This window comes from Pristiophorus japonicus, chromosome 16 (genome assembly GCF_044704955.1).
Source record: "Pristiophorus japonicus isolate sPriJap1 chromosome 16, sPriJap1.hap1, whole genome shotgun sequence".
Classification (NCBI taxonomy): Eukaryota; Metazoa; Chordata; class Chondrichthyes; family Pristiophoridae; genus Pristiophorus; species Pristiophorus japonicus.
Window position 1 is genome coordinate 77,498,758 of NC_091992.1, and position 26,953 is coordinate 77,525,710.

At 46.9% G+C, this 26,953-nt stretch overlaps 1 protein-coding gene across 3 annotated transcripts in view; it reads left to right on the plus strand.

Moving 5' to 3' along the window:
• Window positions 1-26,953, plus strand: part of acox1 (acyl-CoA oxidase 1, palmitoyl) — an 80,815-nt gene that overhangs the window by 14,602 nt on the left and 39,260 nt on the right. For 2 of the 3 annotated variants that reach the window (XM_070857468.1, XM_070857470.1), the window contains exons 3-5: window positions 22,194-22,354; window positions 25,058-25,165; window positions 26,177-26,296. In XM_070857468.1, coding sequence (XP_070713569.1) covers window positions 22,194-22,354; window positions 25,058-25,165; window positions 26,177-26,296 — 389 coding nt within the window. Of the gene's footprint in view, window positions 1-19,064; window positions 19,226-22,193; window positions 22,355-25,057; window positions 25,166-26,176; window positions 26,297-26,953 lie in introns of all 3 variants that reach the window. The other variant, XM_070857469.1, reaches the window with a different exon arrangement.

Genomic DNA, 26,953 nt, shown 5'->3' on the forward strand with positions numbered 1-26,953 from the left:
ACATCTACTCCATCATTTAAAAAAAAGACATTTCACTAAATAAAACCCATGCTAAAATAATAACTTGTATCTACTGAACCGCTTTTGTTCCAGGGATTTTATTGTAACCAAGGCCGGCGAGAATAAAGCCACTTGAGCTAAACAAACACACCAATAATTCTCTCCCCAAAATTAACTTCATGTATAAACTTTCTTGATTTTACTGGCTGGAAGATCAAAGAGAATAAATCCTTTTGCTTTTTATTGAGCTAGACAGACACGTCCTGGGAAACCCAGTTCATCTTGTCTACACATTCACATGTACAACTTTTAAGTTCTCAAGCAAAAAGATTCAACTTTGTTCGTCACTTCTCTTTTTTGATGGTACAATTTCAGTATTGCCTGCACTGTGGTACCAATATTAGTTGAACAGAGTTCAAAGAATTGTCACTTGTAGTCAACCTATAATTTGAGGTTCTACAAAGTGATGGAACCTCCATCGTGGAAATCCACTAAAGGATTTGTTATTCACTTTATGAAACTACCTGCCTAAATACCAATACTATTGCAGCACAAACTCCTGAAGCTATTGTACGTAGCTTAGTGACTCATTGCAGACACAATTAAACTCCAAGTTTGAATTAACAACTGTTTCATTGCTTGGTAGCCCCTGTTCTGTACAGTTCTCTCTCAAGTGTGGTCTTAGTGCCATTCAGCTCCTTCCCTCCCATTGCATTCTATCCCAATGGGCCAAATCTCTTTCCCCCCCTTCCCTCCCATTGCATTCTATCCCAATGGGCCAAAGTGCTTTCTATTCATTCCTATTGGGTAGAATCCCACTGTGCCAATCCCTTTCCCAAAGGCCAGACTCCCTTAGCCAGCCATTGCCTCCATAAGCATGTAGGTCAATTATTTCAATTTACTTTTGTAATGTATGCACCTGTGGGTATGCTCACAGGTTTGTACAGCTGTCCCACACTCCTGATCTTTGGGCACCTTGTGCGGAGGGGAGCGGCCAGGTCCGAGGGCCTCCTCGCAGGACTGCTTCTGGGCACGGCCGAGGGGGCCATCAGCCGGTTCAGGCAGCGGGCGGCCGAGGGGGTCGTTCAGCTCGACTGCCTGCCTCTCTTCCGCGGTTACATCCGAGCCAGGGTGTCCATGGAGATGGAGCACGCGGTGTCCACCGGCACGCTCGCGGCCTTCCGCGAGAGGTGGGCGCCGGAGGGACTGGAGTGCATTATCACCCCCGGCAACCAAATTTAAATTTGATTTTATATGTTTTAAAGTTTAATTTGTTTTATTGCCGGGTTTAAGTGTCCCCCCCCCCCCCCCCTTTTAGTCAGGGAGCACTTGTATAATTTGTGTTTATACCATCCTTAAAAAAAAAAGGGCACTTGAAAACTGTTTGGTGTGTTTCCCCACCTCCCCCCTTTAATCAGGGGGCACTTGATTAATGTTTGTTTTGTTTGCAACAAAATAGTTGTAGAGCTGTCCTTATTCTGAAACTCTGCCCCCTAATTCTAGATTCCCTCACGAGGGGAAACATCCTCTCTGCATCTACCCTGTCAAGCCCCTTCAGAATCTTATGTTTCAATAAGATCACCTCTCATTCTTCTAAACTCCAATGAGTATAGGCTCAACCAGAAGACAACCCCTTCATCTCAGGAATCAACCTCGTGAACCTTTTCTGAGCTGCCTCCAATGAAAGTATATCCTTCCTTAAACAAAAAGACCAAGCCCGACTTGTTCCCATATCCCTTTATCCTGCTTTCTTTCAACAGTCTAACCATTTTCTACCCTCTGTAAACTTGGTCATCTAATGGCCATCTGAAACTCTGCCCGTGTCCTAACTCACACCGAGTCTCGTTCATCCATCACCCCTGTGCTCGCTGAACTACATTGGCTCCTAGTTAAACAATACCTCGATGTTAAAATTCTCACCCTTGTGTTCAAATCCCTCCCTGGCCTCACCCATCCCAAACTCTGTAATCTCCAGCCCTACAACCCTCAGATATCTGCGCTCCTCCAATTCTGGCCTCTTGTGCACCTCGATTTTAATCGCTCCGCCATAGGTGGCCATGTCTTCAACTGCCGAGGCCTTTCAATAGGTGGTTGTTACATGAGGACAAAAGTTAAAATTATCCCCTTAGCAATGAAGGAAAACATAGCAGCCAATTTGCACACAGTAAGATTCCACAAAGAGCAGAGAGATAAGCGACTAGATAGTTTAGTAATTTTTGGTTGAGGGCTAAATGTTATCCAACATACTAGGAGACCTCCCCTGCTTCTAATCGAACAGTGTCTTGGGATCTTTTATATCCACACGAGAGGGAACACTGGGCCTTGATTTAATGTCTCATCTGAAAGATGGTAATGCATTTCTCAGTTTCTCAATCTTTTGCATATTTAAAAAAAGTTTCTCCTTCTCTCTGATAAATCTCTTGCATTTAATCTTCTATCTATGTCTCCTCATTCAACACCTCTCAATCACTGGACTGTCTGTCTCTATCTACACTGTCCCATCCCTTCATAATTCTAAACACTTCAACAACAACGCCAACAACTTGTAAACCTTTAACATAGTGAAACATCCCAAGGTGCTTCACAGGAGTATGATGAGATAAAAATTTGACACCGAGCCGCATAAGTAAGAATTAGCACAGGTGACCGAAAGCTTGGTCAAAGAGGTAGGATTTAAGGAGCGTCTTGAAGCAGGAAAGAGAGGTAACGAGGCGGAGAGGTTTAGGCAGGGAGTTCTAGAGCTTGGGGCCTAGGCAACAGAAGGCAGGGCCACCAATGGTTGAGCGATTATAATCAGGGATGCTCAGGAGGGCAGAATTGGGGAAGGGGTGGGGGCGGGGGGTGGTGGTTGTGAGGCTGGAGGAGATTACAGAGGTAGGGAGGGGTGAGGCCATGGAGGGATTTGAAAATAGGATGAGGATTTTGAGATTGAGGAAACCAATGTGTAGGTCAGCGAGCTCAGGGGTGATGGGCGAGAAGCGGAGGTCAGAAACAGGGAGGATCATAGGTCGCAAAAGGGGGAGAGGCGTAGGTTGGGAGGGGCGTAGGTGGCGGAGGTCGGGACGGGTGAGGGGCGGAGAAAGGGACCAACGAGGAACACCTTATGAATTCCAGGGAGAGAGAGTTCCTGTGGGAAGGGGGACGGTAGACAGTAGGAGTATGTTTGTATTTGTATATTTGTACTCAGCTAATGCAGCGGAGTCTGGTCTCCAGTCGCCTTGGATTCCCTTGCCACTGGACCAAGACCGAGCTCTGTCAAGCCCGTGTGGTAGCTGATGTGCAATGGCCACCCCACATTAAAAGAATTCACGCACAGGCATTTTCCACCACTTAAAATGAAGTTCAGGACCTGGAATGTCAGGACACTCATGGACAATCCCAATAGCAACAGACTGGAATGTCCCGGGAACTCAGACACTTTGACGTCGACATCGCCGCCCTAAACGAGACTCGGCGGGTAGGGGAAGGTCAGCTCAGGGAACAAGGTGGTGGTTGCACGCTCTTCTGGAGAGGTAAACTAGAAGAAGAACGCCGCCTCCATGGGTGGGCTTTGCCATAAAAAATGAGCTAGTTAGCCGTCTCAGAGACTCCCCTTGCGAGATAAATGAACACCTCATGACCCTTCAACTCACCCTAGCCCGGAAGCAATGTGCTATGCCCCATTACTGGAAGCTACAGACGAGATCAAAGAGGAATTCTGCTCCAGCCTTGAAGAATCCCTGTCCCGACTACCAACAGGCGACAAGCTGATCCTCCTTGGCAACTAAAACGGCAGAGTTGGAAAGGACATAGGCCTCTGGGTAGATGTGATTGGCAGACAGGGGGTAAGGAAAACCAACTCCAACGGTACCCTCCTGCTGATGAAATGCTTAGAACATGGCTTTGTCATAACCAACACTATCTTCCCCATGTTCCGTCAGAAAACAAATACAAGACTTCATAGCAATACCCTCGATCGAACACTGGCATCTGCTCGACTATGTCATCGTCCGAGCGAGGGACCGCAAGGACGTGCACATCACCTGTGCCATGACAGGAGCTGACGACTGCTGGACGGACCACCGCCTAATCTGCTCGGTGATGTCCATCAATGTTGCCCAAAAACAGCAGCGGCAACAGAAACAATGACACAGGAAAATCAACACTGGAGCACTCAGAGACTATGCTAAGAAAGCGCTATTCAAACCAGCGCCTCACTACCAACCTGGTGAGTCAAAGTGATCCAGAGACGCAGGGTGCTCACGACACCTGGTCTGCCCTCAAGGTCTCCATAATTAAGACCTGTGAGGAGACACTCGGTCACTCGACCAGGAAACACCAAGACTGGTTCGACGAGAACGACCAAGAGTTAATAAGCTGCAAGCGCAAGGCATTCTTGAATTGGAAACAGCAAGACAACTCAAGTGCAAGAAAACAGATTTACAGATGTCTGAAGGCCGAGGGTCCAAAAAGAAATTTGCGAAATAAAGAACAGATGGTGGGTTGAGAAAGCGCAGGAGATCCAGCAACTAGTCGACAACCACGACGTGCGTGGATTCTTCAATGCAGTAAAGACCACCAAGGACCAAGCACTCAAGGCCCTAGCCCATTGCAGTTGCAGAACGGAGAAGTTTAAATCAAGGACAGCGGGGCAGTCAGTGCTCACTGGAAGGAGCACTTTGAAGATCTCCTTAACCAAGACTCTTGTCTTCAACGTGAGTGTACTCTACTCCATCCCACAGCATGCTACGTGACACCATCTCAGTACAACCTCAACCCTACATGAGGTTGAAAAGGCAATTCGAGAACTGAAGAACAACAAAGCCTCAGGAACGGATGGAATCCCCGCCGAAGCACTAAAACATGGCGGAGAAGCACTATTGGCACGAATACATGATCTCATTTCTCTTATTTGGAAGGAGGAGAACATGCCAGGGGATCTCAGACACCGTAATCGTGACCATCTTCAAGACAGGAGATAAGTCCGATTGCGGTAACTACAGAGGAATTTCTCTACTGTCTACCACAGAAAATTATCGCAAGAATCCTCCTCAACCATCTTCTCCCTGTGGCAGAAGAGCTCCTCCCAGAGTCGCAATTCGGATTCTGCCCACTAAGGGGCACAATAACTATTGGCCTTCACTTCGCGGCAAATTCAAGAGAAATGCAGGGAACAACACCAACCTCTATACATGGCCGCCTTTGACCTGACAAAGGCCTTTGACACAGTCAACCGTTTGGGATTATGGAGTATACTCTTCAAATTTGGCTGTCCTCAAAAGTTTGTCACCATCCTCCGCTTGCTTCATGGTGACATGCAAGTCGTGATCCTGACCAATGGATCCACCACAGACCCAATTCATGTACGAACCGGGGTGAAGCAAGACTGTGTCATTGCACCAACGCTCTTCTCGATCTTCCTTCCTGCAATGCTACGTCTCACCGTCAACAAACTTCCCGCTGGAGTGGAGATAATCCATAGAACAAATGGGAAACTGTTCAACCTTCATCGCCTCCAGTCCCGATCCAAGGTCGTGCCATCCTCTGTCATCGAATTACAATATGCAGATGACGCACACGTCTGTGGTCACTCAGAGGGCGAACTCCAAACCATCGTCAACATGTTCAACATTGTGTAGGATAGCATGGATCTTACACTAAACATCCATAAAACAAAGGTGCTCTATCAACCTGCCCCTGCCACACAGAACTGCCCCACTCCACAAAAGCAGACATCGATGACTAGGTCCAACACAGCCTTTGGTTACCTAAGGAATAGTGTGTTTGATAACCAGAACCTTAAAACCAGCACAAAGCTCGTGGTCTACAGAGCAGTACTGATACCTGCCCTCATATATGCTTCTGAGACATGGACTATATACAGCAGGCACATCAAAGCGCTGGAGAAGTACCATCAACGCTGCCTCAGGAAGATCCTGCAAATCCATTGACAGGATTGGCGCACCAACATCCGTGATCTCGATCAGGTCAACATCCTCAGCAGTGAAACATTGACAACGCTCAATCAGCTCCGATAGCTGGGCCACATCATCCATATGCCCGATATGAGACTCCCAAAGCAAGCGCTCTACTCGGAGCTCCGACAAGGCAAACGAGCCCCAGGTGGGCAGTGGAAACGCTTCAAGAACACTCTTAAAGCCTCCTTGAAGAAGTTCAACATCCTCACCGACACCTGGGAATCCCTGGCGCAAGATCGCTCAAAATGGAAGAGAATAATCCACGAGTTGAACACCTCGAGTTTCTTTGCCAGGAGCAAGCGGAGACCAAGCGCATTCGGCGGAAGGAGCGCATGCACTTTAACAAACCGGCACTTCAACCAACGTCCTTTCAACCACCGTCTGTCCAGCCTGTGACAGAGACTGTAGTTCCTGCATCAGACTCAACAGACATCTGAGAACTCATTTTTAATGTGGAAGCAAGTCATCCTCAACTCCGAGGGGCTGGCTGTGATGATGATGATGGGCGAGAGAGACGTTGCGAGTTAGGACACGGGCTGCTGAGTTTTGGATCACCTCTAGTTTACGAAGGGTAGAATGTGGGCGGCCAGCCAGGAGTGCGTTGGAATAGTCAAGTCTAGAGTTAACAAACGCATGAATGACTTTTATTAAATCACCCCTTAATTTCCTATGATCCAATAAAAACAACCCAAATTTTTCCAAGTCTTTCTTTGTGTTAGCATTTCCTCATACCAGGCAGCATTCCAATGAATCTCTGTTGTACCTACTCTATTCCCACAGTATCTTCCTATACTGTGGAGCCCAACAGGACTCCAACTGTGGTCTTAGTAAGGTTTTGGATAGATTCACCATTACATTTCAACTTTTATATTCTGTACTTCTTGGTATAAAACCCAGTATTCCATCAGCTTTTCTTTAATGGCTTTTGCCACTTTAGGTGCTGCTTTTAATGTTTTGTGAATGTGAATCCCCAAATCCCTCCGATCTGCCACGTCACACAGCCTTCCCCCAGTAAAAATATAATTTTTTTAAGTAAAATGTACCACCTCACACTTACTGGCATTGAATTCCATCTGTCTCTTTATTTTCCCATTCCACCATTGTATCTATATCTCTTTACTGCTTTCATTTGGTTCTCAGACTTATTAGCTATGCCTCCTGGTTTTGATATCTGCAAATTTGGACACCACTCCCTCTCGCCCTGAACCTAAATCATTGATGTGCATAGTAAAAATAAGTGATCCAAGAGCAGAACTCTGGGACACCACTACCCACTTCCAACCACTCAGACGTTGCCCTCAAATCCTACTCTGTTTCCTCCCTTCTGAATAATTTTATTCTAATTTCCCATTATTCCACACCCCTTAATCTTCTCCAATAGTCGTGTGTGTATTTGTATGTGTGGTACCTGATCAAAGACTTTCTAAAAGTCCCTGTACACCACATCCGCTGCATTTCCCCATCCACCACATCTGTCATCTCAAAGAACAAAATCTGATTTGTCGAGCACAAATGTCCTTTCTGCAAACAGTGTTGCCTGCCTCTAATTATTTTCCCTTCATCTAGATATTTAGTAATTACATCTTCAATTAAAGATTTGCCTACCACAGATGTTAAACTACCTGACCTGCAATGACCTGGTTTAGCGCTGTCTCAGCTTTTGGAAGATGGATATTAGTCATTAGTTACTCTCCAGTCCTCCAGCGCACACCCCCTCTCATCAGAACCCTGAAATATTATTTCGAGAGACTCGGCTGTTTCTTCCCCCATTTCGCTCAGGATTCTTGGATGTATCCCACCAGGTCCCTACACTTTGTCCCTCTTTTGCTTAACTATTTTTTAATAATAACTTATCTGCCTTTTAACCAATTTGGGATTTCCCTCCTTCCCATTATCCTTCGCTTTGTAAATGCTGAAACAAAATACTTAAGTATCCCATGTCCTCCTTTACTGAAAGGAGTGTTTATTTAACAGAGAATATCTGGGAATGAGGACAAACATAGTCACGAGAGAGTTTGAGCAATCTCTGACACCAAGCATAAAGTTCAAGCTTTTCATAACCGCTGTCCAAATCCAGTAAATGAACCTTATGACTCCACAGAATTCTTTATTACATACGGCTAAGAGTTTGGCAAATAATTGTTGTTCCATTCTAAGCCACCCATTTTTTGGCCCTACATTAGCTGACATGAGAAAGTCCACTGATCAAAGCAGAGTCATCAGTACAAATTTATTGCACTAAACCACTAAAGGAGATAAGGAAATCAAAGGCAAAAATCAAACAGGGCCACGTTACAACATAATTCTAAAAGGATAAATAGTGTTTAAAAAAACAAACCTGAAGGCTCTGTGTCTCAATGCGAGGAGTATTCGTAATAAGGTGGATGAATTAACTGCGCAGAAAGCTGTTAACGGATATGATGTAATTGGGATTACGGAGAAATGGCTCCAGGGTGACCAAGGCTGGGAACTCAACATCCAGGGGTATTCAATATTCAGGAAAGATAGAAAGGAAAAGGAGGTGGGGTAGCATTGCTGGTTAAAGAGGAGATTAACGCAATAGTAAGGAAGGACATTAGCTTGGATGATGTGGAATCTGTATGGGTAGAGCTGCGGAACACCAAAGGGCAGAAAACGCTAGTGGGAGTTGTGTACAGACCACCAAACAGTCGTCGTGAGGTTGGGGATGGCATCAAACAGGAAATTAGGGATACGTGCAATAAAGCTACAGCAGTTATCATGGGTGACTTTAATCTACATATAGATTAGGCTAACCAAACTGGTAGCAATACGGTGGAGGAGGATTTCCTGGAGTGTATTAGGGATGGTTTTCGAGACCAATATGTCGAGGAACCAACGAGAGAGCAGGCCATCATAGACTGGGTCTTGTGTAATGAGAGAGGATTAATTGGTAATCTTGTTGTGCGAGGCCCCTTGGGGAAGAGTGACCATAATATGGTAGAATTCTTTATTAAGATGGAGAGTGATATAGTTAGTTCAGAGACTAGGGTCCTGAACTTAAAGAAAGGTAACTGCGATGGTATGAGATGTGAATTGGCTAGGATAGACTGGTGAATGATACTTAACGGTGGATAGGCAATGACAGACATTTAAAGATCACATGGATGAACTTCAACAATTGTACATCCCTGTCTGGTGTAAAAATAACACGGGGAAAGTGGCTCAACCGTGGCTAACAAGGGAAATTAGGGATAGTGTTAAATCCAAGGAAGAGGCATATAAATTGACCAGAAAAAGCAGCAAACCTGAGGACTGGCAGAAATTTAGAATTCAGCAGAGGAGGACAAAGGGTTTAATTAGAAGGGGAAAAATAGAGTATGAGAGTAAGCTTGCAGGGAACATAAAAACTGACTGCAGAAGCTTCTATAGATATGTGAAGAGAAAACGATTAGTGAAGACAAATGTAGGTCCCTTGCAGTCAGAATCAGGTGAATTTATAATGGGGAACAAAGAAATGGCAGACCAACTGAACAAATACTTTGGTTCTATCTTCACTAAGGAAGACACAAATAACCTTCCGGAAATACTAGGGGACCGAGAGTCTAGCGAGAAGGAGGCACTGAAGGAAATCCTTATTAGTCAGGAAATTGTGTTAGGGAAATTGATGGGATTGAAGGCCGATAAATCCCCAGGGCCTGATAGTCTGCATCCCAGAGTACTTAAGGAAATGGCCCTAGAAATAGTGGATGCATTGGGGTAATTTTCCAACATTCTATAGACTCTGAATCAGTTCCTATAGATTGGAGGGTAGCTAATGTAACCCCATTTAAAAAAAAAAAAGGAGGGAGAGAGAAAACAGGTTAGCCTGACATTGGTAGTGGGGAAAATGTTGGAATCAATTATTAAAGACGTAATAGCAGCGCATTTGGAAAGCAGTGACAGGATCGGTCCAAGTCATCATGGATTTATGAAAGGGAAATCATGCTTGACAAATCTTCTAGAATTTTTTGAGGATGTAACTAGTAGAGTGGACAAGGGAGAACCAGTGGATGTGGTGTATTTGTACTTTCAAAAGGCTTTTGATTAGTGTGCAAAATTAAAGCACATGGTATTGGGGGTAATGTATTGACATGGATAGAGAACTGGTTGGCAGACAGGCAACAAAGAGTAGGAATAAATGGGCCCTTTTCAGAATGGCAGGCAGTGATTAGTGGGGTACCACAAGGTTCAGTGCTGGGCCTTCAGCTATTTACAATATACATTAATGATTTGGATGAAGGAATTGAATGTAATATCTCCAAGTTTGCAGATGACATTAAGCTGGGTGGCAGTGTGAACTGTGAAGAGGATGCTAAGAGGCTGCAGGGTGACTTGGACAGGTTAGGTGAGTGGGCAAATGCATGGCAGATGCAGTATAATATAGATAAATGTGAGGTTATGCACTTTGGTGGCAAAACAGGGAGGCAGAATATTATCTGAATGGTGACCGATTAGGAAAAGGGGAGGTGCAATGAGACCTGGGTGTCATGGTACATCAGTCATTGAAAGTTGGCATGCAGGTACAGCAGGTGGTGAAGAAGGCAAATGGCATGTTGGCCTTCATAGCAAGAGGATTTAGTATAGGAGCAGGAATGTCTTATTGCAGTTGTACACGGCGTGGGTGAGGCCACACCTTGAATATTGTGTACAGTTTTGGTCTCCTAATCTGAGGAAGGACATTCTTGCTATTGAGGGAGTGCAGCGAAGGTTCATCAGACTGATTCCTGGGATGGTAGGACTGACCTATGAAGAAAGACTGGATCGACTAGGCTTATATTCACTGGAATTTAGAAGAATGAGAGGGGATCTCATCAAAACATATAACATTTTGATGGGATTGGACAGGTTGGATGCAGGAAGAATGTTTCCGATGTTGGGGAAATCAGAACCAGGGGTCACAGTCTAAGAATAAGGGGTAAGCCATTTAGGACTGAGATGAGGAGAAACCTCTTCACTCAGAGAATTGTGAACCTGTGGAATTCTCTACCACAGAAAGTTGTTGAGGCCAGTTCGTTAGATATATTCAAAAGGGAGTTAGATGTGGCCCTTACGGCTAAAGGGATCAAGGGGTATGGAGAGAAAGCAGGAATGGGGTACTGAAGTTGCATGATCATATTGAATGGTGGTGCAGGCTCTAAGGGCCGAGTGGCCTACTCCTGCACCTATTTTCTATGTTTAAACACGACAGTGAATGCAGCAGTACTGGAAACAGGCAGTACACACCAACACACATCAACTCTCTACAAACATGGTGACGGAAAACAACAACAAAGTGCACAATTTTGTAATTTCTCATTAGTCCGTTCCATGCCACACACCTAGTACATCTTTACACGCCACATAGATATTGTAAGAGTGGTCAGTGTCAGGTACATATGGAAACCAGCACAGGGATCGCATCTCCCTTCCCTCTGCTCCTGCAGCACACCTGACCCTGATTCTGCCCCATCCAAGTAATCATGAACAGTACTTCCCATGATCTCGGGAGCCTAGCTCCCCCATCGCACGGGACTCAGAGCCCATCTCACCATCACCCAGGGCACTTTGAAGCTTGAATCTCCTGAAACCCACCTCTCCCCAGAATACCAGAAGCCTACCTCCCCAGGCTGCCTGGAACTCCCCTCCCTGCAATGTATAGAAACCCATTTCAATGACCTACCCCCATCCTCCACCCCCCAAGTTATATAAAGCCACCTCTCCCATCACCCAAGGTATCAGAAGCCTACATCATTCCCCACCTCCCCAGTCAGAATCCATCTAACTATCCCATCCGGGGAAACCTCCCAGAACCCAACTCCTCAAATGTCACCCCCCCCCCCCCCCGCAAAACCTATCACCCGCCTTCTCCCAACCTCATCTTCCTTCTGCCCTCCCAGTTCCATCCCCTTCCCAACTCCATTCTCCAGTCCTGGTTGTCTTTCCCCCAACCCCCAGCTTCTGCCCCCTCCACCCCCCCCTCCCCCTTGTCACTCCCCTTGTCCCCTGGCTTGGGCACTTTGAAAACAAAGATTGGTGCCAACAACCACTGCGGCATTGTTCCTGTTGTACTGTCTTTCCATTGTTCTTTCTCTCTCACATCTGTAGACTCTATAATCCTGCTTCAAGTTTAGTTTGTTTCTAACCGCTTTATTTATCCATGGTTTTTTGAAACTTGAAGTAGTCATTTTTTAATGGTATGTATGTATTCTGCAACTTTGCAGTTTCCTTCAATAGTGGGTAAATGACATCAGAGGTGCAAGCTGGTATGTGTGAATGGCCTGGTTCTGGTGCTGAGACACAGTCTGTCTTGTTTAAGTAGACTGGAAAAGAGAAGACCAAGAGGAGACCTGATGGAATGTCTCAAAGTTATGAAGGGTTTGATGGGGTGGATGTGGAGAAACCGTTTCCACATATGGGTGAGGCCAGGACAAGGGGATATAAATATAAGATGGTCATTAACGGAGCAAATACAGAATTTAGGAGTAATTTCGTTACACAGTGAGTGGTGAGAATGTGGAATTATCTGCAACATGGCGTGGTTAAAGCAGGGAGCATTGGTGCATGCAAGAGGAGGCTGGATGTCTACATCAAGCAGAAGGGAACAGCGAGTTACAGGGCAGGGTGGGCAGAGGTAATTAATGTGGGAGAAGGCTCTTGTGGAAGATAAACACCGGCATAGACCAGTTGGGCCGATTGGCCTGTTTCGGCGTTGTAAATCCTATGTAATTTTATGTAGTTGTGCAGCTAAATGTGTGGGGAGGAAGATGGGAAGGGAGACTGAGAACGTGGGCGGAAGGATGGGAGAGAAGAGGCGCAGGGCAGAGGGGAGAAGTGCTGGCGAGGGAAGGGAAGAGGAAGCGGAATAGGACAGGAGGATAGCAGAAGTGTTGGTTGGGGAAATGAGAGGACAACAGAAAAAGGTGGGGAGCAAGAGGAGGGAAGAGTAAAGAGAGAGCGGGAGTAGTGCAGGAAGAGAGGTGGAAGGAAGGATTGGGAGGGTGGGAGGAGGTTGGGGCCGGGGGGGAGGGTGTGGGTGGGGGGGAAACATGCCAGGTTCTGCCTTGAGCCTCGGATGGGAGGGAGTTCCCCCCCCCCCCCCCCCCCTTGCGGAGGTTGTGCTTGTCCATCCTTTGGGCGCTGATTTGTGCTTCATTGGGGAGGGGGAGTGTGCCCAGGGGAAGGGGGGTGAATGGTTATTTGTGTCTCTGAGGATCGAGGGGCAGGTGCGGAATTTTAGCTCCGCAGAAGGTCATGTGTGTCTTGGTGGGTTTGAGTCTGAATCCAGTCAGGATGGACATATTAGGGCTCAACACTTGTTTGCATGGGGTCGTTCTTGTTCCCTGCAAGACTCAAACCTTTGGGCCAATCGCTCAGTTTGGGCAGTGGATGTCGGAGCATTATTTGCGCTTCACGTTGTCTCGCTTGTGCTCTTTCCTGTCAGGTGCTGCTGGAGTGCCAGTCGCTTTCACATCATTTAGGGCCCAGACTTTATAAAGTTTGGTATTTTGTGTCCTCATTTACTTGTAGAGCTGTTGCTGATTCCACACGCGGCTGAGGGAGGCTTTCTGCTCGTCGCTAACACTAAATTTTAGATTTTTTTAAATGTTTGCAAGTCCTGCTTATATATTTTTTATGTTCATTTTTTTAACTGAAATTTTTAATGTCCTGTTTTATTGCAAAGATGGATTTCTTCTTTTCCCTTTAGGTGGCGGGTCACGTGGTGTCTAGTCACACAATGTTCAGAGCACCAACTGAAGGTGGAATCGATGTGAAATGTTTCGTTTTTAGTAAGAAAGTCACCATAAATCTGAAAGTACTTTGTATATAGAGCCCTGTAAACAATAGATCGTTGACCTCCAGATCCACCCTTTCTGTTGGCTGTAAGCCCTTATCATTGGGGAAGCCCAGCCAAATTTAATATGAGTGCAATTTTTCCACTTGTGGGTGAATCCAAAACTAGGGGTCATAAATATTAGATTGACGAACAAATCCAGTAAGGAATTCAGGATAAACTTCTTTTACCCAGAGAGTGGTTAGAATGTGGAACTCGCTACCACAGGGAGTAGTTGAGGCGAATAGCATAAAGGCATTTGAGGGGAAGCTAGATAAACACGCAAAGGAGAAAGGAATAGAGGGATATGCTGATAGGGTGGGAGGAGGCTTGTGTGGAGTATAAACATATAAACCAGTGGGCCGTATGGCTTGTTTCTGTGCTGTCAATAATGGGGAGAGGACAAGGGTTGGCGAGGAGGGGGATGAAGAGAAAGGGGAATAATGCAATTCTATGTAAAATGCTGTCAGATGCAAAAGGAAAATATATTTGCATTTCTATAGCACCTCAGGACATCCCAAAGCGCTTTCCAACCAATGAAGTACAGTACTTTTGAAGTGTAGTCACTGTTGTAATGTAGGAAGGCTAGGAGAGAGTGTTACAGTACTAGCAATGGTCCACATGGCCTCTTCTAGCCCTTGAGTGCTGTCTTACTGCATTACTGTGCCCCTTTATGTAGGCTAGGATGTGGGGCTTGTTTCAATGGAGTGTTCCTTTTCTCTCAGCGCTTTTTTAATGAAAAGCGCAGCCCTGCATAAAGCACAGGTCCCCAAATAACTGAACAGTAACAGCGGAGATGGTTTTGTCGTCTCTCTTGGCATGAGTGTAATTAGAAGGAAAAACCTTTCTCTGACCTTGGAGCCTTTGTCTTGGCTCTGATGAGGTTGGTGTCATTGTGACACACTTTGCCTGGCTTGTTGATACTAGACTTGGATCAAAGAGCAGGGCACTGGGTGGGTGATTATGCATCATCTATAGCCCGGTGATGAATCGCATGCCTCTTCACCCACTCGCTGATCGGGGATTTGGGACCCAGGATTTCTGATCCATCGTTTATTGATCTACAGAATCAATGAGTAAATTTGGGCAATGCATTAAGAAAGAAACTGTCAGAGCCTTTATAAGATCGAGATTTTGAGTGTTAGCTGTGGCTCAGTGGGTAGCACTCTCGTCTCTGAGTTAGAAGGTCATGGGTTCAAATCCTACTAAAGAGACTTGAGTCCACAATCGAGGCTGACACCCCAGTGCAGTACTGAGGGAGTGTTGCACTGTCGGATGAGACATTAAACTGAGACCCCGTCTGCGCTCTCAAGTGGACGTAAAAGATCCCATGGCACTAATTTGAAGAAGAGCAGGGGGAGTTATCCCTGGTGTCCTGACCGATATTTATCCCTCAACCAACATCACTAAAAGCAGATTATCTGGTCATTGTCACATTGCTGTTTGTGGGAGTTTGCTGTGTGCAATTTGGCTGCTGTGTTGCCAACATTACAACAGTGACTACACTCCAAAAAGTACTTCATTGGCTTTAAAGCACCTTAGGACGTCTGGTTGTGAGAGGCGCAAATTAAATGCAAGTTTCTTTTTTCCTTTACACCTCATCACCTCCCCTTTGCAAGTCCTGTATAAAATATTCTGATGTGACAGGTGTGTGCAGATAGTCCAAGGATGAGGGTGTGTTAAACTCCAAATCTAATGCACCCCTTCTGCTCCACGGGAGGTTTCTGTCCTCCCTGAGCTCGCCTTAGGACACCTGCGTTACAGTGTGACAGGTGTACCGCCCCAGTCAAACTCCCCACCTTTTTATCTCCTTCAGGCTTCTGGGCGAAGGATGTGGTTTTCAGTTTTCTATTTCCTAAGGCACTTTTTGCTAAAGTTGATGCAAATAATTCAAATTTACTTTACAATTGTTTTTTTTTGTCGTGTACTTTAAAAGCTGCATGTTCCTGACATGGTTGGGGAAACTGGTCCTCAATATGTGTGAGGGAGCTGAAACAGTCCTCGAGTTTAACACTGTTCTCTGGATCTCTGCTGCACTTAATCCACGTGTTGCTGCAGTCAGTAACTTATCTCAACCAGCGCCCTGTGTTACCTACTGTATCCCTACTGATAATCCAGCTCCCGTTTGCAACCTTGGTGTCATATTTGACCCTGAAATGAGCTTCCGACCACATAGCCGCAGCATAACTAAGACTGCCCATTTCCACCTCCATAACATCACCCGCCTCCGCACTTGCCTCAGCTCATCTGCTGCTGAAGCCCTCGTCCATGCCTTTGTTAACTCTAGACTTGACTACTCCAACGCACCCCTGGCTGGCCTCCCACATTCTACCCTACGTAAACTTGAGGTCATCCAAAACTCGGCAGCCCGTGTCCTAACTCACATCAAGTCCCGCTCACCCATCAGCCCTGTGCTCGCTGACCTACATTGGCTCCTGGTTAAGCAACGCCTCGATTTAAAATTGTCATCCTTATTTTTAAATACCTCCATGGCCTCGCCCCTCCCTATCTCTGTAATCACCTCCAGCCTCTCAGCCCCCGAGATATCTGTGCTCCTCAAATTCTGACCTCTTAAGCATTCCTGATTGGTGGCCGAGCCTGCTGTTGCCTAGGCCCCAAGCTCTGGAATTTCCTCCCTAAACCTCTCTGCCTCTCTACCTCTCTTTCCTCCTTTAAGACACTCCTTAAAACCTACCTCTTTTTTGGTCACTTGCCATAATTTCTTCTTATGTGGCTCGGTGTCAAAATGTTGTCTTATAACACTCCTGTGAAGCGCCTTAGGATGCTTTACTATGTTAAAGGCGCTATATAAATGCAAGTTGTTGATAATTCAGCTCCCTTGCACTCACTCAGTAACCCCTGCCCAGTGCCCTGGTCCTGACTGTTCCTCTACTGATGATCCACCTCTCTCACGTTGTTGTCCTCTAACTCCTGCCAGCCCTGCTCTGTTTTGCTGATTGTATCAACACTGTGGTTAACCTTGCCCTTTAATTAGGAGATTAATACCTCCCAAACTATTCCCTGGTGTTCTATTTTTCTGGTGTGTCCCATTTTATCTTTCACCCTGTGGCCACTGAATGAGATTATAGTTGAATTGTGCAATGTGTTTACCTCTGTTCTAATTTTGTCAGTACAATGCGCCCTGCTAGGTATGGCCTGCTTCAAGTGTGTTTCAAGGACACCCACAAAGTCTCCCTGATAAAGTGCAACATCCCCACCGACACCTGGGAGTCCCTGGCCTGAGACCACCCTAAGTGGAGGAAGTGCATCCGGGAAGGTGCTAAGCATTTCGAGTCTCGTCGCCGAGAGCATGCAGAAAACAAGTGCAGGCAGCGGAAAGAGCCTGTGGCAAACCTGTCCCACCCACCCCTTCCCTCAACGACTATCTGTCCCACCTGTGACAGAGTCTGTGATTCTTGTATTGGACTGCTCAGTCACCATTTTTAGAGTGGACTGCCTATGATGATGATGCTTCAAGTGCGGCAAGACAGAGGTATCTAGATGACGGCCATGGGCTCTTTCTGGTCCTCGAGCCGCAGCCGTCCAGTCCACGAAGCTCAGTCGCCTGGGTTTCTATTTGCGCTTGTGTTTCTCACTTGCTAGATGGTCCAATTTTGAATTTCGCGAGCCGTGGAGATTTTGGAAAGAGCTGTCCTTTGTGCTGTTGCTCATCAGTGAATAAATCTTGAATCTGAGCAACCAGCTCCGTTTGGTGTCGGTGACCGGGGATGGGGGCATTGACTTAGACTTTTATAATGTGGCTCTTTAAGCTCATGGCCCATCAGACAAAAACACATGGACACTCTTGCTATAAGGTCCAACTGGTACAGTGGGATTGCACAGTAAGTCTCGGGAGGGTGGGGAATGCATTGGAGCAACTGGGATTGTGGATTAACTCTCTGGAGATGGCAGCACAAGCTAACGTTGCAAGGAGCCTTGGGTCTTGGGTTTGTTCCAATGCTCTGTTTTGCTGATTGTATCAGCACTGTAGTTAACCTTGGCATTTAATTACCTTTTGATTATTAGTGAGATCACTGTGAGGCATGTGGCATTTTATAATGCAGCAAATCTGTTCTTATTAGTACCGATTTGTCCTGCTCTGGGGCAATTTTGAAGCCTGAGGTTCATGGAGAAATGTGGTTCACGTGTGGATGGGTAGCTCCACTGAGGCATGTTTACTCACTAATATTGAACCTCTGACTTGTTTTGAAGGAAGACCCAATGAATCATGTGAAGATATGAATAGAATGTCTTGCTGCTAAACGCACTGCCCAGTGTAGTCAAGAGCCATGCAGACTTAGGAAACTCTCAGCCCTGGCCTTTGCTGATTTAGCTGGCCTCCACTCGGCCAGCAGGAGGGTTGTTGCAGTTGGCTCAGTTCCATGGATTAGGGAGGGGAAGCTGGGCGTGGGTTCCTGCTTCTTTTCGCCACCTGGTGCCTCCTGCTGGCAGTGCTTGTGTATGGATGTTGGATGTGGACAGTGTCTGGCTCAACAAGTGTGAAAAGTGGTCAGTTGGGTGAAGCACTGAAGAGCCACTGCCTTCAGTGGCAGTGTACCCCAGCAAGACCCACCGACTTCTGGACAGGGAGGGTAAAGGGCGCAAATTGGAGGAGGAAAAGACGGGGAAGAGACTCTGGTCTTGACGTGTCCCATGAGACGCATGTAGTTGGGGAGGGTGGTTAAGGAGGTAGACCCCATATATGTCCATTGAGCCCTCAGTTGCAAAGTGGCCATTGATTGAATCCACAAATCCGAAGGTTAATAGCTTTCGATATTCCTGAAGTTATAAGGGAGATTTATTTTACCAAGTGACATCGTGCCATTGTCACAGGTAGTGAGCGGGTTTTACAGAATAGTTTCAGCTTGACTGTTTCCAGCACTCTTTCCTCTGGGGTCATGTCATAACACAAGCTAACAAATTGAGGGAGTGCTGCATTGTCAGAGGTGCTCCCCTTTGGATGAGGCAGCAAGGTCCCCGTTTGCCTGATCAGCAGCACCGCTCGAAGAGCAGGGATTTCTCCTGCTAGCCAGGCCATTCTTTCCCTCAACCAACCCCGCTGAAAACTAACTAACTGGATATTCATTGGCCCGCATGGAACATTGCTAGCTCGGGTTCAGTTGCTGGATTCGCATGAAAGAATCTGAAACATTTGGGTAGTAAAGTGTTTTATATAATGCCAATATTAATCGGAACGGAGTGGAGTGTGTTGGGAGCAGCACGGGTGTCTTGCACAGTAAGTACTGCATGAATTTGTGAGTCACCATCCCATGTCAACTATTGATTGTACCCTGCAGAACTTGTCTGGGCACCGCGGTAGATACCTTGGGCCTCCACACTGCCATGTTCATACCCACCCTGGAGAATCAGTGCACGCCCGAGCAGAAAGAGAAATGGCTGCGCCTGTCTTACACTCAGCAGATCATCGGTACCTACGCCCAGACTGAGCTGGGCCACGGTTAGTGTTCCAGAAGATGTGGTCTTTAATTGCGGCGCTGCAAAATGGTGAGCGTGCCAGAGAGCTGCCCCTGTGAGGTGGCGAGGGCTCCCCAAGAGTCGCCCTCTGCTGCGGCTGGATGGCAACTCAAAGGCACCGAGGTAGGGGTACTTCCTCGGTGCCCCGCGAATTCCTCGTCTCGGCCCTGCCGTCGAGGCACAGAGACCGCGCAGCGGGAAAGACGGCAGAAAAAACTGGTGGGGCCACCCTTTGCGCACCTCCCAGGTGGCATCGTGCTGGCCCACCTTCTCGTATCCCCTTGGGTGGCGTTGATTGAGGGCGCCGTTCACCAACTCGAGGTCAGCTGAGGACCAGCATGTGGCACAGGGAGACTGATGGAGACGTAGCTTTGCTTTTACAGAAACGTGTGCAAAAATGTGGGACAGAATACTCCTCCGGCTCAGCCGAAGGAAGAATGAGAATAGGCCGCAGAGGATGGGAGGTGTTCTTAACTCAAATACTCGACAAGAACTGCAAAGTAATAATTCTTATCCATGATTGAGACTGTACCATTCTGCCAAGGCCAGATTGAAACCAAAACTCATCTGTTTGGAAGGATTTCTGTTATGATGCAGGCTTTTTTTTTCTGTCTCATTAAATGTTTCGGGAGTGACTGCCGCACTCCCATACGGCACTAGTTGGTACTCTAATATACTGTGGCATTCAAAGTACTATTTAACTTTTCTTCACCTAGCCTAGCCTCCATATTCACCCTGGCACAAGGAGAGTGCGCTCTTGTGGTATCGAGTGCGGTAAACCTGATATTTCATGACCATCGCCCCAAACTGTCTTATCCTTTCTGACCTGCCCCCCCCCCCCCCCCCCAGCCCTTTCCCAGGTTTTCTCTTGGGTGGATTTGATCCACCTCTGTCTATGAGTGAATGTTGACTAATTCTCTAATTCACTAAATGCCGATGGTGTCTGTCCACTCGCGTTGGCTGTTGGTCAGCGAATGATTCTGGTGATTTGCTTTGCTCGGAACGCATGCTGTTGCTCGCTTCACGGTAACCGCGCTGTCGATTCACCCACACTGCAGTAACGAATGATGAGTGGTGCCTTGGAGCAATATTGCCATGGTCTAAATCGCCGGTCTCTGCAATGTGAAATAAGATGCTGAAATCCTTGCGTCTGCTCCCGAGGCAATCAGTTCTGATAATTGGCTGAAAGTTGTGGTTTTTATTTCTCTCCCCCACCCTGCGTGTGTGAATCTGGACACTGAGTGGCGGTGATCTGTTTAACCCCAGAGAGTGTCTCATCTGCTCGTGTGTGTGGTGTATGCATGCGAGGATGTACGAGAGCGCAGCCCCTGCATTGCACAGAGTGGGCTGTTGCTGTCTCTTACATGCAATGGCTCCAAACTCTAGAATTAAAAAGGCTCAATACAATGCATATCTCCCTGCCTCAAACTTTATTTCTATTTGTAATATGACAGTAAAAGATCACAAAGGAGATGGTAAGTGTTGGGGATGAGCATTTTGAAAGTACTCTATTTTTGCCCCTCTATTTTTGGCCCCTTAGCAGACGGGTCAACAACCAGGGGGCATAGATTTAAAGTCATTGGTGGGAAGATTTGAGGGGACATTTTTTCACCCAGAGGGTAGTGGGGGTCTGGAACTCACTGCCTGAAAGGATGGTCGAGGTAGAAAGCCTCATCACTTAAAAAAAAATACTTGGATGTGTACCTGAAGTGCCGTAACCTACAGGGCTACGGACCAAGGGCTGGAAAGTGGGATTAGGCTGGATAGCTCTTTGTCAACCAGGGTGGACACCTTGGGCCAAAATGACCTCCTTCGGTGCTGTAAATTTCTATGATTCTATAATTTAAGTGAATAGGGCCTCAGTTACCTGGAGTTTGCTAACTCGAAAGTGATGAAAAACCATTTTGTGTAGCACGTGCTTTGAGATAAAAGTAAGTTTCTAAACTAGTCAAACAAAGCACAACCACTGAACCTACAGTACAGAAGACGCAAAGTACTGCCAGTCAATCGGCACCTGGAAATAACAAAAGGCAGATTAATGCTCTGTCATAGGGCCTCAACAGGAACTGTTACTCTTGTCTTTTCTCTTGCAGTTGCTGATTTACCTGTTGGTGTCGCTACAACATTTTAATTTTTTTTGCGTTAGAGTTGTCCAGTCACGTTATTGTAAAAGTTCAAAAAAGGTAGTCAGTGTGACACAAGTTGGCTTTTGTTTCATTTTGAAGTGTTCATCGCGGAGTTATTTTTTTGAAGAACTTTGTGCAGTCGACAGGTTGGGCGGTAGTTTCCCCGCGGTTTGTGATTATCAAAGAGCTGAACAGCTCCCAGCTGTTGGCACACCAGAACAGTCAAGGATGCCGGTCGGGAAACATCACGACTGAGATATGTCACTAGCGCCTAGGTTTTGCGGGAAATGCTAGGACTAAGATCGATAGATTTTTGGAGTCTAGGGGGAATCAAGGGATAAGATCATCGGGCGAGAACATGGTGTTGAGGTAGAAGATCAGACATGATCTTATTGAATGGCGGAGCAGGCTCAAGGGGTTGAATGGTCTACTCCTGCTCCTAATTATGTTCTTATGACTCCACCTGGAAGAGTTGACCCAGTGATGAGGTGGTCGCAGATCTCAACTGATCAGGCCACAATGCCCCGATGAGAGTTTTAGGGGTGAGTGCAAGGCAGCAGGCACATGAATGGCTTCTTAACGGTCTCTATGCCATTAATTACTGTGGTTAATTTCTGATTGAATGATCAAGATTTAACACTTTTGCACTAACTGGTAAAAATCCCACCGTGATTGGCAGTAATTGCTGCAGCATGCAAGAGTTAATCAGATCTCTAATGAAACCCGTGTGTATCTTTTTTTCTCTCTCTATCTCTCCCTCTCGCTCTCTCTCTAACTCTTCATCCTGTTCCGATCCCTGCAATCCTTCCGCCTGTGTCTCCACAGCTTTGTGCACCGTGGACGGCCAGAGCCCCTGGATCTCCACCTGGGCATGTTCCTGCCCACCATCCTCAACCAGGCTACTCCCGAACAGCAAGATCGCTTCTTCATGCCTGCTTGGAACCTGCAGATCATTGGCACCTATGCCCAGACTGAGATGGGCCATGGTACAGTACACCAGCAGCCTTCCATACAGTAGTCTAGAGTTAGAATTTAATTAGACTCTGACTTCTCACTCCTGTCAAATCTCTAGAGCTTCACTGGGCTCGTGACACCATGCCCACTTGGTAGGGGGTTGACTGTTTAGACTGAACTTCACAAGTGTCCCCCATGTTAGTCCTGCAGACAGCTAGCCAGCAGAGATGTGGTTCGAGGAGTGGAGTGATCCTGTACTTCTGCACAGTCTTTTTCTCTTAATTTGCCAGCTCTGCATATAGGTGATTGATACTCAAATTAGTGCCTACCTGGTTTAGAGTTGAGTGCTCTGCCTTGCAATCTGGGAGTAGCCCTTCCCTTAAGCCAGTCTTCGCTTTAATCAAAAGGGTAGGAAATCAAGTTCCCAAGGGGTTCTTAGCATAAGTGCAAGCTTCCTGCATGTAAGTTTTTAATACAATTGGCAATCATTATTGGATGACTCCATTTGGCCATCATTGGATTTACCAGATTTAAAGAAGCAATTGTGCTCTGAATGACCCTCTTCTCTTTTCCCTCACCCCCATACTCCATAAGTACAGGACAAGGGTATCTCTCTTTCAGAATCATGCCCTGCCTCTCTCGGCTTCACTGTTACCAGTAACGCACACAAATCTGCAAACTTTGACATTTTAAGGGGGACAATTTAACATTATTGCACTAAGTGCTGAGGGATGTCTACTTCTGGCACTTAGTGTCTCCCCAAGCACTCCCAGAATAGTGTATGGCCTGATCAAAGCTCTTTTCTACTGCCCCAGCAATGTGCTTTAGCCCATCTCTTACCCTTTCCCGCATGGGGCATTCCCCTGCAGTTATTGACCTTCACTCAGGAAACTCCCTCCAAATACTGACGTGCTCCCAGGGACCTTCTGACTCCCTAAGTTCTAACTTCCAAAAGAAAACAATGCTATCGCTCATTAGATTACAGAAACCCTATGTTATCAAGTCAATAATAACAGAATATGTACCAAAATCTAATATGGATAGACAGAGCCCCCCCGCCCCCCCGCTCCTACTTTTGAACAGGTCTGTTTCCCACACCAACCACCGAGACACTTTTGTGCGGTGAACTGGCAATTGTCCCAACTCATTGACGTTGGAGCAACGCAGGTGCCAGAGAGAGGAGACCTTCATCCCCTTAGCTTGGGCTGGTTTCAAACCCAGTGCAAAGAAAACTCTTAAGGTAGAGTTACATCTGATGGAAGAGTACTATCGCCCGCCGTGCAGTTTATCTACTTTCCTGAAGCCATAGTTTGCCGCTCAACCTCGGCGTAAGCTGTACCGGAAGGGTCTTTACCGCCGCACTCGCTAGGTTTTACCACACAGTGCAAATAGAGAGTCTTAACTTGCAATTGCGTACTGCATCCTGAAGTGGAATGAATGCAACCCCAATAGCAGGAGAGGCAAAGTCCATCGGGTACATACTCGGATGTGAGACTTTTGTGATCAGGATTCTTCACAGATAGGAAAGACATTGATTTTTTTTTTATGCCTTCCCCCATTTTCCCTCCAATCCCCCAGTGGAATTTTCCTTGGACACTCATTTCCACTAAAAATGTCTGTCCCTTAACCCCATAATGGGTTGAATGGTTTGAACTGCCTGGATTTTTGACTGTTAAATCCTATCCAGGGAACGTCCCAAACAAACAGGAAGACTGACTGACTTGGTGCCACATGCTATTTGTACAGCTGTATTGGTGACTAAATCCATTGTTGTCTTCATGTTGTTCAGTAATGTGAAACGCTCATTGAGTAATGCATATGTGTTCTCTCCCTTCATGTATTTTCTGCCCCACCCTCTTTAACATGGCCAAAGGTGTTTAAACAGACTGTTGCCTTTTCCAAGACTTGGACGCCATGCGCCGTTCCGTGCAAAGGTCTATAAGATTTAAATCGTCCCCCTTGTTCGGTCTGCAAAGGGAGCAAAGCAGCGGAAGTACACTTAGTGTGAACTCTAAGAGGCACACTGGGCTAACAAGGCCTCTAGCTGCATTACCTGTACCAGCTTGGGTACGCGGCCCCTACATTTGTGTTCTCTCCGAGCTGGCGAGCTGGTCTCGGAGCTCATTTTGCAAGCTGCGAGGTTGCGTGCTTATTTGGACCTGGGGATAGTGCTGGAGCTGACTGTAGGCTGGTAAATTGAACAGCGTCTCTGAAACACACACCGCCCTGAGGTGCGTTGAATCGCCTCATCAACGGCCCAGACCTGAGTCGGTACGGTAGAACAGTGGACTAACAGCCCCTTGAGTTCAGATCCCATCGTGGCAAGTTGTGAAACTCAATTTATCAAATCTAGCAATCCATGAGCTGGCACCAGAGCTAAATGAGCACAAAAACTACCAGATTGTTATTCAACACCCAACTGGTTCACCAAAGTCCTGCCACCCCATTGCGATCTGGCCTAAATGGGATTCTACTCCCACTTTACGTGATTAACTCTGTGTCCCTGTGAAGTGGCCTAGCATGTCACTCAATACAAACGTCACTGCTCAATGAGAAGGTTCACCCCCACCTCAGGGCAACTGGGGATTGGCAACAGATGTGGGCTTTCCGGTTTCGCCCACATCCCGAGAACAAAAGTGCGTTTTGGTGGGGAGAAAGGGTTTTGCTGTACTGTGCGCACCGTGTCTTGAATGAGGAAGCTGGCTGCCATTTTATAGTTCTCTTGTCGCTTTTAGGCTCTTTCATCCGTGGCTTGGAGACAACAGCAACCTACGACCCATCAACCCAGGAGTTCGTGCTGAACAGCCCGACCGTGACCTCAATCAAATGGTGGCCTGGAGGATGTAAGTGAGCCTGGTGATGTTTGCCGCTGGGTGGAAGGGGACCCTTGACTTAATCATGTGGGAAGCAAAATGGAGTGTGCAAATATCCAAGATGCTGCAGCATCATGTACACCTCCTTGTAAGTCACTGCTACAGGGGTTTCGTAGACTGAGATTCAAACTCCAGATGTGTAATGTATGCACTTGTGAGTAAGCTCACAGGTTTATTGAGTTGTGAGTGGCTTAGCCAGTCAGGGGATGTTCACAAGACTAAATAAAACTCCAGCCAGTTGGGTTCGGGGGACCCACGATGAGGCAGGTGGTTGTGAGCCTGGTGGATGAACTGGTAATGTGTCGTGTGATTGTTAAACCTTTGCTAATAAACCAACTAGTTCTTAATAGCAATGTGTTGCTATGAATTCTTAAGCAAAGAACTCACAAAGCAAATACATTACAAGATGGAAGAAGCAGATTTAGAACTGGTCTTATTTTGAATGGAGTGTCTGGGAGTTTTGAAACCGTGAAGCAGACACCAAGAAGTCTAGTTATTCACAGCTATTTTTCTTTCATTTAACTTTATTTATAATCTAGATAAATTAATTCTTAAGGTTACTAAGTTCTTAAATTAATTTTTGTGAAGAGCAAAGCAAGTATTAAAACTTAAGGTTGAAAGGGTGGTGAAAGCAGATTCAGTAGTAACTGTCAAACGAGAATTGGATATTTACTTGAAAAGATGAAATTTGCAGGGCTATGGCGAAAGAGCAGGGAAGTAGGACGAATTGGACAGCACTTTCAAAGAGCCGGCACAGGCACGATGGGTCGAATTACCTCCTCCTGTGCTAAGATTCTGTGATTATGCAATTAGTTTACTGCCTGGTCCCATGCTGACCCCTCTCCTTGGCCCCCTAAGAGGAAGGGAGAATGAGAGCACTGTTGGCAGGGAGTGTGTTTCAGAGCGAGTTTGCCTCACTTTCCCAAATTGAGTGTGTGTAACTATTTTTCGCCCTTAACTCTTGTCTTCGTTCTCTTGTAGTGGGGAAGACCTCAAACCACGCCATTGTCCTCGCTCAGCTCTACACCCAGGGTCAGTGCAGGGGGCTGCACGCTTTCATTGTGCCTATCCGCAAGATGGGCACCCACGAGCCTCTGCCTGGTAAGCAACCCGGCGTAATGGGCTGGATTTTCGGGGCTTTGATGCTTTTGGGGCGATAGTTGCAGGGCGGTGGGGGGGAGGGGGAGTTAGCGCCCGGGAACAGTTTGTGCCTCAGTAAGTAAGTTTGGGCAGCTGGGCCCTGAGTCAGGGGGCGCAGCGCTACAGGAGGCGCCATTCACCACTCTTAGGCGCTCGCATGGGAAACTCGCGAGCTGAAGAGCCAGGCCGGGAGCACTCCGAGAGACGCCTGGGGGTGAGGGAGTTGGTGGGTGGGGTGGGGGGATCTTAAAAAACCCCCCCACAAAAACATTCCCAAACCATTGCCCACACCACCTATCGCAAAAAGAATTCAAAGAAAAAACAATTACCTTAGGAGACCAATTACTCACCCCATTGCCGACGGGATGGTTGGACTGTCCTGATTTCCCAGGTGGTCGGTGCGGGGCGCGCTTCGGGGCGGAAGGGTCAGGCAGGAGTTCAACTCGCGCTACTGTCCCAACCAGGGACGTTGCACACCGGGCTCAATGCTTCTGGGTGGTGCTGCTCCGTGTCGCCGCAAAACCGGACCCGAGGATCACTGCAGAGCGCTGGAGGCTGACCGTCCGGCCAAAACACCTCACAGATGTCACTCCAGGGCGAAAAACAGAGCGGAAAGGA